General features: G+C 35.3%; 1 protein-coding gene across 34 annotated transcripts in view; it reads right to left on the reverse strand.

Annotated features, from left to right (window-relative positions):
• Positions 1-13,626, reverse strand: part of LCOR (ligand dependent nuclear receptor corepressor) — a 123,680-nt gene that overhangs the window by 55,461 nt on the left and 54,593 nt on the right. For all 34 annotated transcript variants that reach the window (XM_023641625.2, XM_023641654.2, XM_023641668.2 and 31 more), the window contains 2 exons: positions 12,804-12,869; positions 12,374-12,453 (listed from right to left, as the gene is read on the reverse strand). In XM_023641625.2, the coding sequence (XP_023497393.2) occupies positions 12,374-12,453; positions 12,804-12,869 (146 nt within the window). The remainder of the gene's footprint in view (positions 1-12,373; positions 12,454-12,803; positions 12,870-13,626) is intronic.

Here is a 13,626-nt window from a genome sequence, read left to right on the forward strand (position 1 = left end):
CTGAACATTTGAGGCAACAGTATTATAAAGCCCAGCTGAGGGTACTCTTGCCTTTGTCTAGACTCTCACAGCACGTTATCTATACTGCTCTGACGGTACTAGTTTTATAACTTGTATTATGTTTACTTATACGTATATTTCTTACCTCCTCCACTAGACTATAGTTTCTTGAAAACAGCAACTGTGGCTAAAATTTCTTTCTAATCACTCACAGCACCTCTCTTTCGACCACAGTGCCTGGCACTTCTGACACAGTAAGAGCGAAATACATACATATTATTGATTTTAACTTTAGAAATAAGGTTAAAAGAAAACATTAAAAGAAATAAAAAGGCAAAGATTTAGTATTGTTGTCGATACTACCCAAAATGATCCACAAATTTAATGTAACTTCTAGTAAAATCCCAATGGCACTCTTTGCAGAAATATAAAAATCCATCCTAAAATTCATGTAGAATCTCAAGGGACCCCAAGTAGTCAAAAGAATCTTGCAAAAAAAACCCAACAAAGTTGCAAGTATCACACTTCTTAACTTCAACTTACTACAAAGCTACAATAATCAAAACAATATGGTACTGGCATAAAGACAGACACATAGAATAATGGAATCGAATAGACAGCCCAGAAATAAACCTTCACATATATAGTCAAATGATTTTTGACAAGGGTGCCAAGATCATTCAATGAGGGAAAAGACATTCTTTTCAACAAATGGTGTTGGGAAACTGGATATCCACATGCAAAAGCATCAGGTTGGATCCTTACCTTATATCATACACAAAAATTAACTCAAAATGGATTAAAGACTTAAAACTAGAAAACCCTTAAAAGAAAACAGGGGGAAAAGCTTTGTAACATTGGATTTGGCAATGATTTTTTGGCTATGACACCAAAAGAACAGACAACAAAAGTAAAAATAGATAAACTGGACTACATCAAATTTTTTTCAGTGAGGAAGACTGGCCCTGAGCTAACATCTGTTGCCAATCTTTCTCTTTTTGCGTGAGGAGGACTGGCCCTGAGCTAACATCTGTGCCAATTTTCCTCTACTTTGTATGTGGGACACTGCCACAGCATGGCTTGACAAGCAGTGTGTAGGTCCATGTTTGGGATCCAAACATGTGAACCCTGGGCTGCCAAAGTAGAGCAAATATTTGCAAATCATATATCTGATAAGGGTTTAATATTCAGAAAGAACTACAATTCAACAATAAAAGAGCAACTTGATTTAAAAATAAGCAAAGGACTTGATAAATATTTCTCCAAAGAACATATTTAAATGGCCAATACGCACGTGAAAAGATGCTCAATCTCACTAATCATCAGCGAATGCAAATCAAAACCACAACGAGAAACCACCCCACACCCATTATAGGATGGCTACTATAAAACAAAAAACAAAAAATAAGAAACGTCAGCAAGAATGTGGATAAATTTGAATCCTTATGCATTGTTTGTGGGAATGTAAAATGGTGCAGCAGAAGTAGAAAAAGAGTTTGGTGATCCCTCAAAAAATTAAAAATAGAACTAACGTAGGATCCACCAATTCCACTTCTGGTTATACAATCAAAACAATTGAAAGCATGCTCTTGAAGAAATATTTGTACACTAATATGCACAGAAGTATTATTTACAAAAGGTGAAAGCGACCCAAGAGTCCACTGTTGGATGAGTGGATAAACAAAATGTGGCATATACACACATGGAATATTTCTGCCTTAAAAAAGAAGGAAATTCCGACACATCCTAGAATATGGCTAAACCTTGAGAACATTTTGTTAAGTGAAATAAGCCAGTCACAAAATAACAAATACTGTATGATTCCTCTCTTGTGAGGTACCCAGAGTAGTCAAACTCAAAGGCACAAAAAGCAGAATGGTGGTTGCAGAAGGTGGGGGGATGGGGAAATGGAGAATTGGTTAATGGGTACAGAGCTTCAATTTTGTGAGATGAAAAGAGGTCTGCAGATTGGCTGTACAGCATTGTGAATGTAGTTAACACTACAGAACTGTACACTTAAAAATGATTAAGATAGTAAATTTTATGTTTTGTATATTTTATTACAATACTGAAATAAAAAACAGGGCACAATCTATGGCTAAATGGAAACAATTTCAAAACAGACAGAAACCTAAGAAAGAATAGGGGAAGAAGAAAGAACAACAAATATGCTCTCATAATAGAGGAGAAAAAACAAAGAGAAAGGCTGCCTAGTGCAAATATCAGTTCATAAGAAATGAAAGAAAAAAGTGAGACTCACACCAATGGCCAGAAAGAAATGAAAGACTGACTCAATACAAGACATTCAAATGAAACACCGAGGGGCTCAATATAATATGAGTCTTTCTAACCTAAATTTTCGTATAACTAGGCATATTCTAAACTTTTTCAGGGCTTTGATTAACTATAAGAAACTCAAGCAAGATTTCAAAAACAAAGTTTTCAGAGAATTATAGAATTTTAGAGTTGAAAATTAGCTCCATGTCTATCCATCTGAATTGCAAGTACAAAGCACAAAAAATACCAAAAAAAATTTTTACATTGATAAAATGTAAATGACATTGACAAGAATAAGATGTTTTTAAAAATCTAGACTTTACTGATTTTTTTCCTACTTAAAAATGCACAGCTGAGAAAGAAGAACAAACCTGGAGGCACCACGCTTCCTGATTTCAAACTACATTACTAATAAAAATAGTATGGAATTGGCATAAAAACAGACAAATAAATCAATGGAACAGAATAGAGACCCCAGAAATTAACCCACACATATGTGGTCAATTAATTTACAGCAAAGGAGCCAAGGATATACAAATGGGGAGAGGATAGTCTCTTCAATAAATGGTGTGGGGAAAACTGGACAGCCCACATGTAAAAGAATGAAACTGGACAACTATCTTATACCATACACAAAAATTAACTCAAAATGAATTAAAGGCTTGAATGTAAGATCTGACTATAAAACTCCTAAAAGAAAACATAGATGGTAATCCCCCGATATCAGTCTTGACAATAATTTTTTGGATTAGACACCAAAAGCAAAGGCAACAAAAACAAAAATAAACAATGGGACTACAACAAACTAAAAAGCTTTAGCACACAGTAGGAAACCATCAACAACAAAAAAGGCAATCTACCAAAAGGGAGAAAATACTTGCAAACCATATATCTGATCAGGGGTTAACATCCAAAATATATCAAGAACTCATACAACTCAATAGCAAAAAAAATAATTCAATTCAAAATGGGCAGAGGCTCTAAATAGACATTTTTCCAAAGACAACACACAGATGGCCAACAGGTAAACGAAAAGGTGCTTACCATCGCTAATCATCAGAGAAATGCAAATCAAAACCACAGTGAGCTACTACCTCACACCTGTTAGAATGGTTATTATCAAAAAGACAAGAAATAATAAGTGTTGGCAAGGATGTGGAGAAAAGGGAACCCTCATGCACTGTTGGTGGGAATGTAAATGGGTGCAGCCACTATGGAAAATAGTGTGGAGGTTTCTCAAAAAATTAAAAATAGAACTACCACATGATCCAGCAATTCTACTTTTGGGTACTTATCCAAAGGAAATGAAAATACTAACTCAAAGAGATATATACATCCCCATGTTCAGCGCAGCATTATTTACAAGAACCAAGATATGGAAGCAACCTAAGTGTCCCTAATGGATAAATGTGATCTATCTATCTATTTATACATACACTCGATGGAATATCATTCAGCCATTAAAAAAAAAAAGGAAATCTTGCCATTTGTGATAACATATATTGACCTTGAGGGCACTGTGCTAAGTGAAACAGAGAGAGAAAGACAAACACTGTATGATCTCACTTATATGTGGAATCAAAAAAACAAAACAAAAAACCGAACTCATAGATAGAACAGACTGGTGGTTGCCGGGGTGTGTGTGTGCGTATGTGTGTGCAAAAATGAGAGACGATGGTCAAAAGGTACAAACTTGCAGTTATAAAATAAGTCCTGGGAATGTGATGTACAGCATGGTGACTATAGTTAATAATGCTGTATTGTGTATCTGAAAGTTGCTAAGAGAGTAAATCTTAAAGGTTCTCATCACAAAAAAAAATGTGCCACTGCGTGGTGATGAATGTTAACTAGACATTGCGGTGATCATTTTGCAATACATACAAATACTGAGTCATTATGCTGTATGCCTGAAACTAACATGTTATATGTCAATTATATCTCAATTTAAAAAAAGAAAAAATAGTAATGATAAAAAAATGCCTTGCTGGACAAGGCAATCTTACCAACCAATTTTCTTGAAACTATCTTTTCCGCTGCTGGTACACCTAGAAAACTCCAAGCAGTAATTCAAGTGAGAGGAGTACGGTTACTATAGCCTATTTCCTCTGATTATTTTTTTAAACATCACCTTCCTATCTGAGAGTTCTTCACTGTTCTTTGCCCTCAGAGTGAGCAAGTCAGTCAGCTAGAGTTTTTATACTTAGGCAATTCTTTAATTGCCTATTCTTAGGCAAATGTTAACCCCTACAGTTACACTGACTGTATTCTAATTTCAATAGGAATTTCTCATCACTGTTCAGTAACTAATTTCTTGTTAGTTCTCTTACAATCTTGCTGCCTTCAACTGTTTCCTCCCTTTAAAAACTTTAATTTCTTCCTCTCCTCCAGATTCTTTTCTTCCAAGAGTATAAATCTTATGTAAGTTTGCCCTTCCTCCTCCAAAAATCTTTATTTAAACCAAGTGCCCATTCTTTCTTCCATGGTCCTGTTTTCCTCATTCCTGTCAATAACAATTTTTTGAACTAGTAGTTTACATCCATTTCTTAATTCCCACAATAACTATTTATTCATTAACCCTGTCAGACTTACAGTCTGGCTCCCACAACCAGTATTCTTGAGAAGCTATTCTCTGAAAGCCCATTGTACTATGTCTGGGGGTACTTGCTCAACCCGTTTAGGGCCCATTTCAGGAAATGGCATAGGAGTCCATATTAGTGCAACAACACAACAATCTATTCCCATACTCATCACGCAGCATGGGGCCAGGAAGATATCTGATGCAAAATGGGCAACTCATTTACTCTCTTCCTTCTGATCTGATTCCTCTTCCCACATCCTAAAATGCAGGTCTTCTTCAATTCTCAGTATTTTGTTATTTACCCCTCACCAAAGACTTCATCTGCTCAAATATTCCAATTACCACATGTATTCAGAAACCCTCCAAATACGTATTCAGCTCAGATCGCTCATTTAATTCAATTTCCACAACTCTAACTGTATACTGGACACTCCAATTAAATGTTCACTTCCACCACAAACTGCTTCCAGCTAATAACCTCATTATTATTACCACAAAAATTGGCCATTGTACCTTTCCCTTCTTACTTTTCAACTTCTACTAATTCACCATGCTAAGTCATACTGGCTTGGAAAGCCTGAGTATCACTTTCCCCTCCCTTATTTAAACAGTCACGTTAATCACTAAGTTTTGACAATTCTTTATTTCAGTTTCTCTACATACATCCCTTCCTTATGCATCTTCACAGCCACGACCCTAGTTCAGGCTCATTTTCTGGATTATAACAAGAGCCACCTATAATTTCACCACTATAAATTCCTCTCCATTACATCCTAAAAATGACTACCAAATCAATTGTTGTAAAACACAGATTTTCTTACGGTACACAATGAATTCCAACTCCTTGATTAAGCAACTCCACTGTCACCCACTGCACTTCTCAACTGCTATAGTATTTAGATTTTCTTTTATTATCTACTACCTTTTAAAGTATTATATATAAGAACGAAGGAGGAAAACTTTTTTTTTTTTTTGAGGAAGATTAGGCCCGAGCTAACAACTACTGCCAATCCTCCTATTTTTGCTGAGGAAGACTGGCCTTGAGCTAACATCCGTGCCCATCTTCCTCTACTTTATATGTGGGATGCCTACCACAGCACGGTTTGCCAAGCGGTGCCACGTCCATACACGGGATCTGAACCGGCGAACCCCGGGCCGCTGAAGCGGAACATGAGAACTTAACCGCTGCACCACCAGGCTGGCCCTGAAGAAGGAAATTTTACTGTATATATTTCCTACCTATATCAGAGCTTTGGTTCTGGGCGTGTAGGAAGGATGATTTAAATCTTCCTAATTTAAATCTCCTTTCATTGCATTAGTCACCCATGGCCTCACCAACGTTCCATAAGCAAGGAGGGGTCGGTCTTTTACTTCTTTGGTATACCCTCTGGCCTACCACAGAACCAGACATTTAATAAATTTGCCAAATGATTAGGGGTGGGGGATGGTGTGAACTCTTTGATATTTAATAGGATCTAAGACTGAGCAATGATTCACTGTGTCAAGTGGTTTTCCATAATCTTTTCAAATAATCTATATAAAAGACCTCTGGAAATACAAGGTCAGGTTTTGTAATTTCAATTTGTACAGTTAACCAAGTAGTTAATTAAACATGTACTAACTTAACTCTGCCCTGTATCTACTTAAATCTCATAAATAAATAACCTTTAATAACTTCTCATATTTGTTTCTTCTTTCTCACTCCTAATAGACAGGAACTATATTGATATATTTTTCTTCCACAGTTCCTTTTATATAATAGGTACTCTGAATACTTACTGATTTGTGTTACTCTGGGAGAAGATGACAGAAAAGTCATATCAAGCAGCACTGAATATGCCCAAGCTAATATATGCAGCATAAATATATGTTATAGAATACAATGAGATAATATTAACTAGATTTAGCATCTGCTCTTACTAAAAACTTTCAATGTGTTAAAAACAGCAACAAAAATCAAAATGTTCCAAGGATATAACTAAACTTCTAATTAATGTATACTTACAAAACAGAGGAAATTATGAAATGTTCAGAGTAAACACAACCTGATGCACTAATGATAAATATGAAAAGGATCTAGTTACATGATTCCTGGGCTGGCTGAGCACTGAAGGATATCTGGTTCCAACCTTATCACTGCTTACTTTCAAAAGTAAATGCTCTGCCCCACCTAGGATATGCCCCTCTCATCTCTGCCTATCTAGACCTATGTAGTCTTCAAAATTTCAGCTAAACTCCTAACTTCTTAAAATATTCTCCAAATATGCTAGTCAAATACTAAGTCTTTAATAATAAACTTCTTAAGAGCATAAACATTTTATATTTTGGTATAACATCCTATCCCCCATCATTTTAGTTACTAAAATATCCAAGCTCTTTACTCTACAACAGCTCTCTAACTCTATCTCAGCCACAGACAAGAGCAGCCATACCATAGATCAAGTCATCCCTTAGAATTACTCCAATTTTTAGCAATAGTAAATATTCAAAAGTAATTTTTTATTCTTCGCATCTCCCCAACACCCTCTCACTACTACAGGGTCAGCTCTTCATACTATCAACGCAATCCTGCAATTAACAGAAGCCTCATGACACGGTTTTTAATAGACAAAGTAAGAAATATAGATGAATGTGTATGCATATTTAAGTAAATATACATATTTTCTAGCTCAAACAACTGAGGAGGCCTAGAGTAATGAGGCTCTAGTACCAATGAATATAGCTAGTTCCCAGACCTTGCTTACTTACAGAAGTCTCCAAATAAAAGAAACTAAGTTCCTTGGAGAAATCCATGGTTAAGGAGGGAAAGCAAACGTAAGCCTGGAACAGTTTTTGGTGCCAAAAAGTAAAGAAGTGCTTAAAAAAAAGAGAGAATCATATCAAAAAGATGAAAAGTCAACTTTAAAGGGCTCTCAATGGCCAAATCTAGGACAATGTGAACCACATAATAAACAATGACTGTGAGGAATTATAATCCATCATAGAATGAAATAAGAATCCATGAAGCTATTGACAGGTAAACAAATAAACACATAAATGGAGGAGAAGGGAAAGTTCTTCCTTACAGTAGAATTCCAACTAATAGAGGTAGAAAAAATAAAAATAGAAAACCATCATTTGGTAAACACCAGAGCAGTAATTTTTTCAAGCAAAATTCATTAATGGATGCTAAAATCAGTGTATGATGAGAAACTAGCATGATGAGAAAAAGATACTTACAAAAATCTCCAAATACCTCTTCATGAGATACCTAGTAAGTACAAAAGGGAAGGGGACAGGGCCATGGCTGAGTGGTTACATTCATGTGCTCTGCTTTGGTGGCCCGGGGTTCTGCTGGTCAGGATCCTGGGTGTGGACACGGCACTGCTTGTTAGGCCATGCTGAGGCAACAACTCACACAGCAGAACCAGAGGCACTCACAACTAGAACATACAACTATGGGGGAGGGGGGCGTGCTTTGGGGATAAGAAGAAGGGGGAAAAAAAAGAAGAAGATTGGCAACAGATGTTAGCTCAGGTGCCAATCTTTTAAAAAAACAAAAAAGGGAAAAAAAAGTAGAAACTTTTACAGTAAAGAAAACTGGCAGACACCACCTTAACTAAGTGATCAAAGTAAACATCACCCTGTGCTTCCTGATATGGTGCACTAAGGAGGACACAACATCAATTCAGTGAATTCTTGACAAAAATGCACAATCTGAATAATGAGGAATCATAAGACAAATCTAAACTGAAGAACATTCTACAAATCAATTTGCCAGTATTCTTCAAAAATGTCAACATTATAGGGGCCGGCCCCATGGCGGAGTGGTTAAGTTCGAGTGCTCTGCTTTAGCGGCCCAGGGTTTCGCTGGTTTGGATCCTGGGCGCGGAAATGGCATCACTCATCAAGCCATGCTGAGGCAGCATCCCACATGCCACAACTAGAAGGACCCACAACTAAAATATATAACTATGTACTGGGGGGCTTTGGGAGAAAAAGGAAAAATAAAATCTTAAAAAAAAGTGTCAACATTATAAAAGGCAAAGAATAACTGAAAACTATTCTAGACTAAAGCAGACTAAGGAAACATGATAACCAAATACAAAGTGTGATCCTAGACCGGATCTTGGACCAGAAAAACGACATTACTGGGATAACTGGTGAATTTTGAAAGGTTCGCAGATTACATAATAGTATTGTATCAAGGTTAATTTCCTGATTTTTATAATTGCACTGTGGTTACACAAGATGTTAACATTTGGGGAATCTGGGTAAAGGGTATACAGGAATTCTTTTTATTATTTTTGCAACTGCTTTGTAAGTCTAAAATTATTTCAAAAAGAAGCTAAAAAAAAGTATGAAAGCCTCATGAGTGAATAATGCACAGAGAACTGTGTATATGTGCTTGACACATGTAAACACTCAAAACAATTAGCTATAAAGACTGTAATGCTCCAAGTTTATTAAGCCTCCTGACTTCTTAGTTCCTCATTTAGTAAATAATTTACAGAATGCCTACTATGTGCCCAACAAAGAGAAAAGGAAGGAGGAAAGAAAGAAGCCAGCCAGCCAGGCATTCACTCACTAACAAATTCATAGCAGAACTGAGATTAGTTATTTCAAATACACATATGTCCATTTACACATGTATTCACTTATTCTCTCCCTCTTTCAAATTGAGTAATTTCAAGTCCTCCTTAATTCTTACTCTCCACTTTCCATGTTCCTGCTCCTAGTTTTGTCATCAAAGTGCATGTATTCTAAAAATGTGAATCAAATCCCAGTTTTGTGACTTTTTTGCCCATAACTTAGTCTCTCTAACCCTTCCCATTTATTTGTAAAAGTGGAATGCCTTTAACCAATTTTATAGGGTTGTTGTGAGGATTAAAGGGGAACAAATAAAAGTAACTAGCACACTGTAGATGCTCAAAAAATATTAGTTGCCTTTCCCTTACAAATTATATTTTCTAACCAGTGTAAGTTCCTGAAGCGTAGATCAACAATTGTTTTACTAATCTCTAGGTGAATCCCTGTTCTACTTTCCAAAGAAGCTACTTTGTATTTTTCACCTACATATTTTAAAAAGTAAATATAAATAATGCATTTACTTTATGCATTCTAAAGGCGTCAGTATCTACTGAAAATTCAATTAACTAAGAAATATGCATAACCTCCATCTCTCTCTCAAGTATCAGACCAGTATTTCGAACAGCTTTTCCAAACATTATCCAGCTACCTCTACATACCAACCTCAAACTCAAGATTCCAATATTATGCTCTATGCTACCACCTCTTGGCTGTTACCATACTCTCCAGATATTTCCTTCTTTTTTGAAATTTCAAGCCAGCCCTGAAGTGGAAGCCTCAATGCAACAGATATATCTAATTTCCAGATTCTAGTCCTCCTCAGATGAGATGCTCCAAGTGCCTGCAAAGATTTCTAGCACAATCACTCTGAATCTAACACAATTAAAGATATATACTTAACAATTTACATTTTCTAGGCTCTCTCTTTTCCTATTTTCCACTATAGTGTTATGGCTGTCTCTGAAAAAAATAAAGGCCAAAGACGGTAGGGGAGTGTCTAATGGAGAAAAACAGATTTCCTAGAACTAGCTGAATTGTAAAATGGAAATATTCCAATTAGAAAACCAACTAAAAACTGTCGAACTACCAACAGTAAGAACAACTCCTTCAAATGCTACATGGTTCCATGCCTTGCTATTTCTGTATTTTCTTCTAAGAATATTCAAACAATATTTTAACCTCATATAGCAATGGAACACCCAATCATATGACAAGTATATACTGCACTCAACTATTGAAGGGCATTCTTCCGAACCCCACCCTGAAACAAAAGTAATTCACAGTTGCTTCTTCCATTCTATTAAATGACTTGGTCAATAGTCACAACACGCGAAAACACACAGAAACACAATCACAGTTTAAAATAATGAATTTCAACTTCATTGGCAGTTGCTTAATTTTCTGGTCTTTTTCAAACCACATTAAATTTCAAAACACTCCTAATTCAATGAAAACAGACCATCCTGGATAGTCACAGCAACAACTTTTTCAGGCAGTAAGGAAGAAAAAGACGCCACAAAAGAAGAACATTAAGAAGCTCTTAAACGGGCTTTCAGATTTTAAAGCAACTTGCCCACATTGGTAAAGAGTGGTACAGAATCTACATGCAGATGCAGAGGTAGAAAGAAGCACACAACATGGTTTATAGTCTTCTGAGGCTGACAATGTAGTCAGGGACATAAAATTCAAACACAGGAAAGGATGAACAAAATTAGCCAAAATATTAATTGACAAATAACTAGTATAGATAATATTTATTACAACACTGTGAAGGGTTGAAATGCAGTAAAAGCAGAGGTATAGCATTTATAGGAAGGGAAGGGTTTAAGCTAAGAGTAAGAACAAGGGAATTTCAAGCTACAGACAACAATGAGTATGCAATGCTGTAGCCCAAATGGTAAAACCATGTTGTTTAATACAAATGATGAGACCAGTTTAGCTGAAAGAAAACTTTATGTAAGACTGGTGGGGCAGCATTAGAAAGAGAAGCAGACTGAACTGTGGAGGATACTGAGGCACTGAGCCTCAGTCTAACGAATCCAGAAGACAATGAGAAAGTCACTGAAGACTGGGTATAGGGTAACATTTCCACACTATGTGAGAGGTGAGGCTTGGGGGGAACGAGTTTAATCTTGTAGCACTGTTTAACAGACGGAAGAAAACTGGGAGAGACCAATCATATTATTTCAGTAGTCCAGAAATAATGCTAATGGTCTAAACTACAATGATGACTGTGGAAAGAAAAAGAATGAAATTCACTATGAGGGAAGAACTGATAGAATATGGTCAATGATTTGAAGTTAGAAGTGTACAAGGGAGAAAAAGGAATTCAAAATGTTTCCAAAGCTTTAAAACAGGGAACAGAAGTATTATGAAAAAAACATAAGACTGTAAACCATTATTAATAAATGTTTCCAACAACTGAAGTGTTTCTAAACAAAAATTCTATTTACGTTTAACACAAAGCAATAAAATAGAAACCCAAAGGTACAATTTCTACAATCGAATAAAAACAGCATTCATACTCAAATATTATGAAGAAACATCTTATACTAATGCATAAACCATAGTCCATCATAAATCTACATGAATTAGTAACTACTTGATCCAGATCCATGTCACTGTTCTTTTCGTACAAATGACTCCCATTACTCGAATTACCATACATTTCATATTTAAAATAAACACAACAATTTGAGATCTAGTTAATTATTCTGCCTAGTGAACTACATAAATAAAGCAATGCATGTTGGGATATAGATTTCTCAATAGGCTAATCAACAGACTAGAAACAGTCTAAATTGCAAAACTGAGTTATTATCAAATCCTTTATAAACATGGAATCATACCTTCCTTTTCCTACAAATTCTCCAACAAAGTAATCAAATTTTGAAAAAATAAAAACTATAAAATATCACACTAGACAAGTTTCACAAGTTTCTTGGTTACCTTTACTTTATCTCTTCTCAAGCAACAAAACAGACAATTTGCATCAAAAGTCCAATCAGAAATGCTTTCAGGTTCACAGTCTGCAAAAATAGTAGGAATAACAAATTAATAGTCACAAAGAAAATTTTTCAGCAAACAAATGAGAACTAGTTTCAGAAATATTATTTATCTTAGCAACTCCTTCCCCTCAACTAAGCAGTAGACAGGTTCCTTATTTGTGTTACAATTCTTAACAATAACGGCTCACTAGTTAATATACTTATTCATACGTATACTTGCATTATCAAGTAAACACAAAAAGATGCTTACATGGATATAGCTTTAACCCACATAAAACTGTGAATAAAAAAGAGGAGGCTGAGGCTTAAATCACCAACATATCATATGTCACCAGAAAGAATCTGAAATACCAAAAGAAGATTTTAAGTACCTTTAAATAAACTGAGATCTTTTAATAATGCAGGTCCAAACAGCCCTTCAAGAATACTTTCAAATCCTGAAAAGATGGAAAAAAAAAATCCTGTATTACAATAATATTCCCTATAGTAATTTAATATTAATCTGTTGCATGAAAAAACGATGGTATTTTCTTCCAGTTCTCAAGGATCCCCAGATTATTACTGAAGCGATGCTGAGGAAAGAAAGTCAATGACAAATCTAAAAGCATTTGTATTTTTGTCAATGGTTAACATTCAAACAAATTCAGAGTACGTTCAAGAACAATACAAAACAGCACTAGGAATAACCAACGAAGCAGTGGAAATTCACAGGTTCTCTTACGATCTTACAAGATCCCAAATACCTTTTTACATAAACTTTAAAATTCCATTTTAAAAGGTCCCTTTCCCAGTGAAAGAGTCAAACTGCTTCAAAATTTCCACAATGTTCTGGATTAATTTAAATCTAAACAGCATATTTCTCAATATCAACTGAGATAAGAGATTTATCAAGCTAACAGTTTTCTGAAGAAGAAAAATCTTCACTGAGAACATCTGTATCACTAAAGAAAGACCCATAACAATACTTGAAACCAAAAAGACCTTTGTAATTATTTCACATTGCCATGTAACTTCTTTGCTGCTTCCTTTATGAAAGTAGAATCCACTAATTATACATACAAAAAAAAAAAAGCATGAGAAAAAATTCAAATACCTCTGTATATAAATGTTTAAACTATTATCACCTTCTACCACTATAAAGCAGAAAATGAAAAACAAAAAACTTTTCTCATTTATTACCTCAAGTACTGATCA

The sequence above is a fragment of the Equus caballus genome, chromosome 1 (assembly GCF_041296265.1).
Source record: "Equus caballus isolate H_3958 breed thoroughbred chromosome 1, TB-T2T, whole genome shotgun sequence".
Taxonomy (NCBI): Eukaryota; Metazoa; Chordata; class Mammalia; order Perissodactyla; family Equidae; genus Equus; species Equus caballus.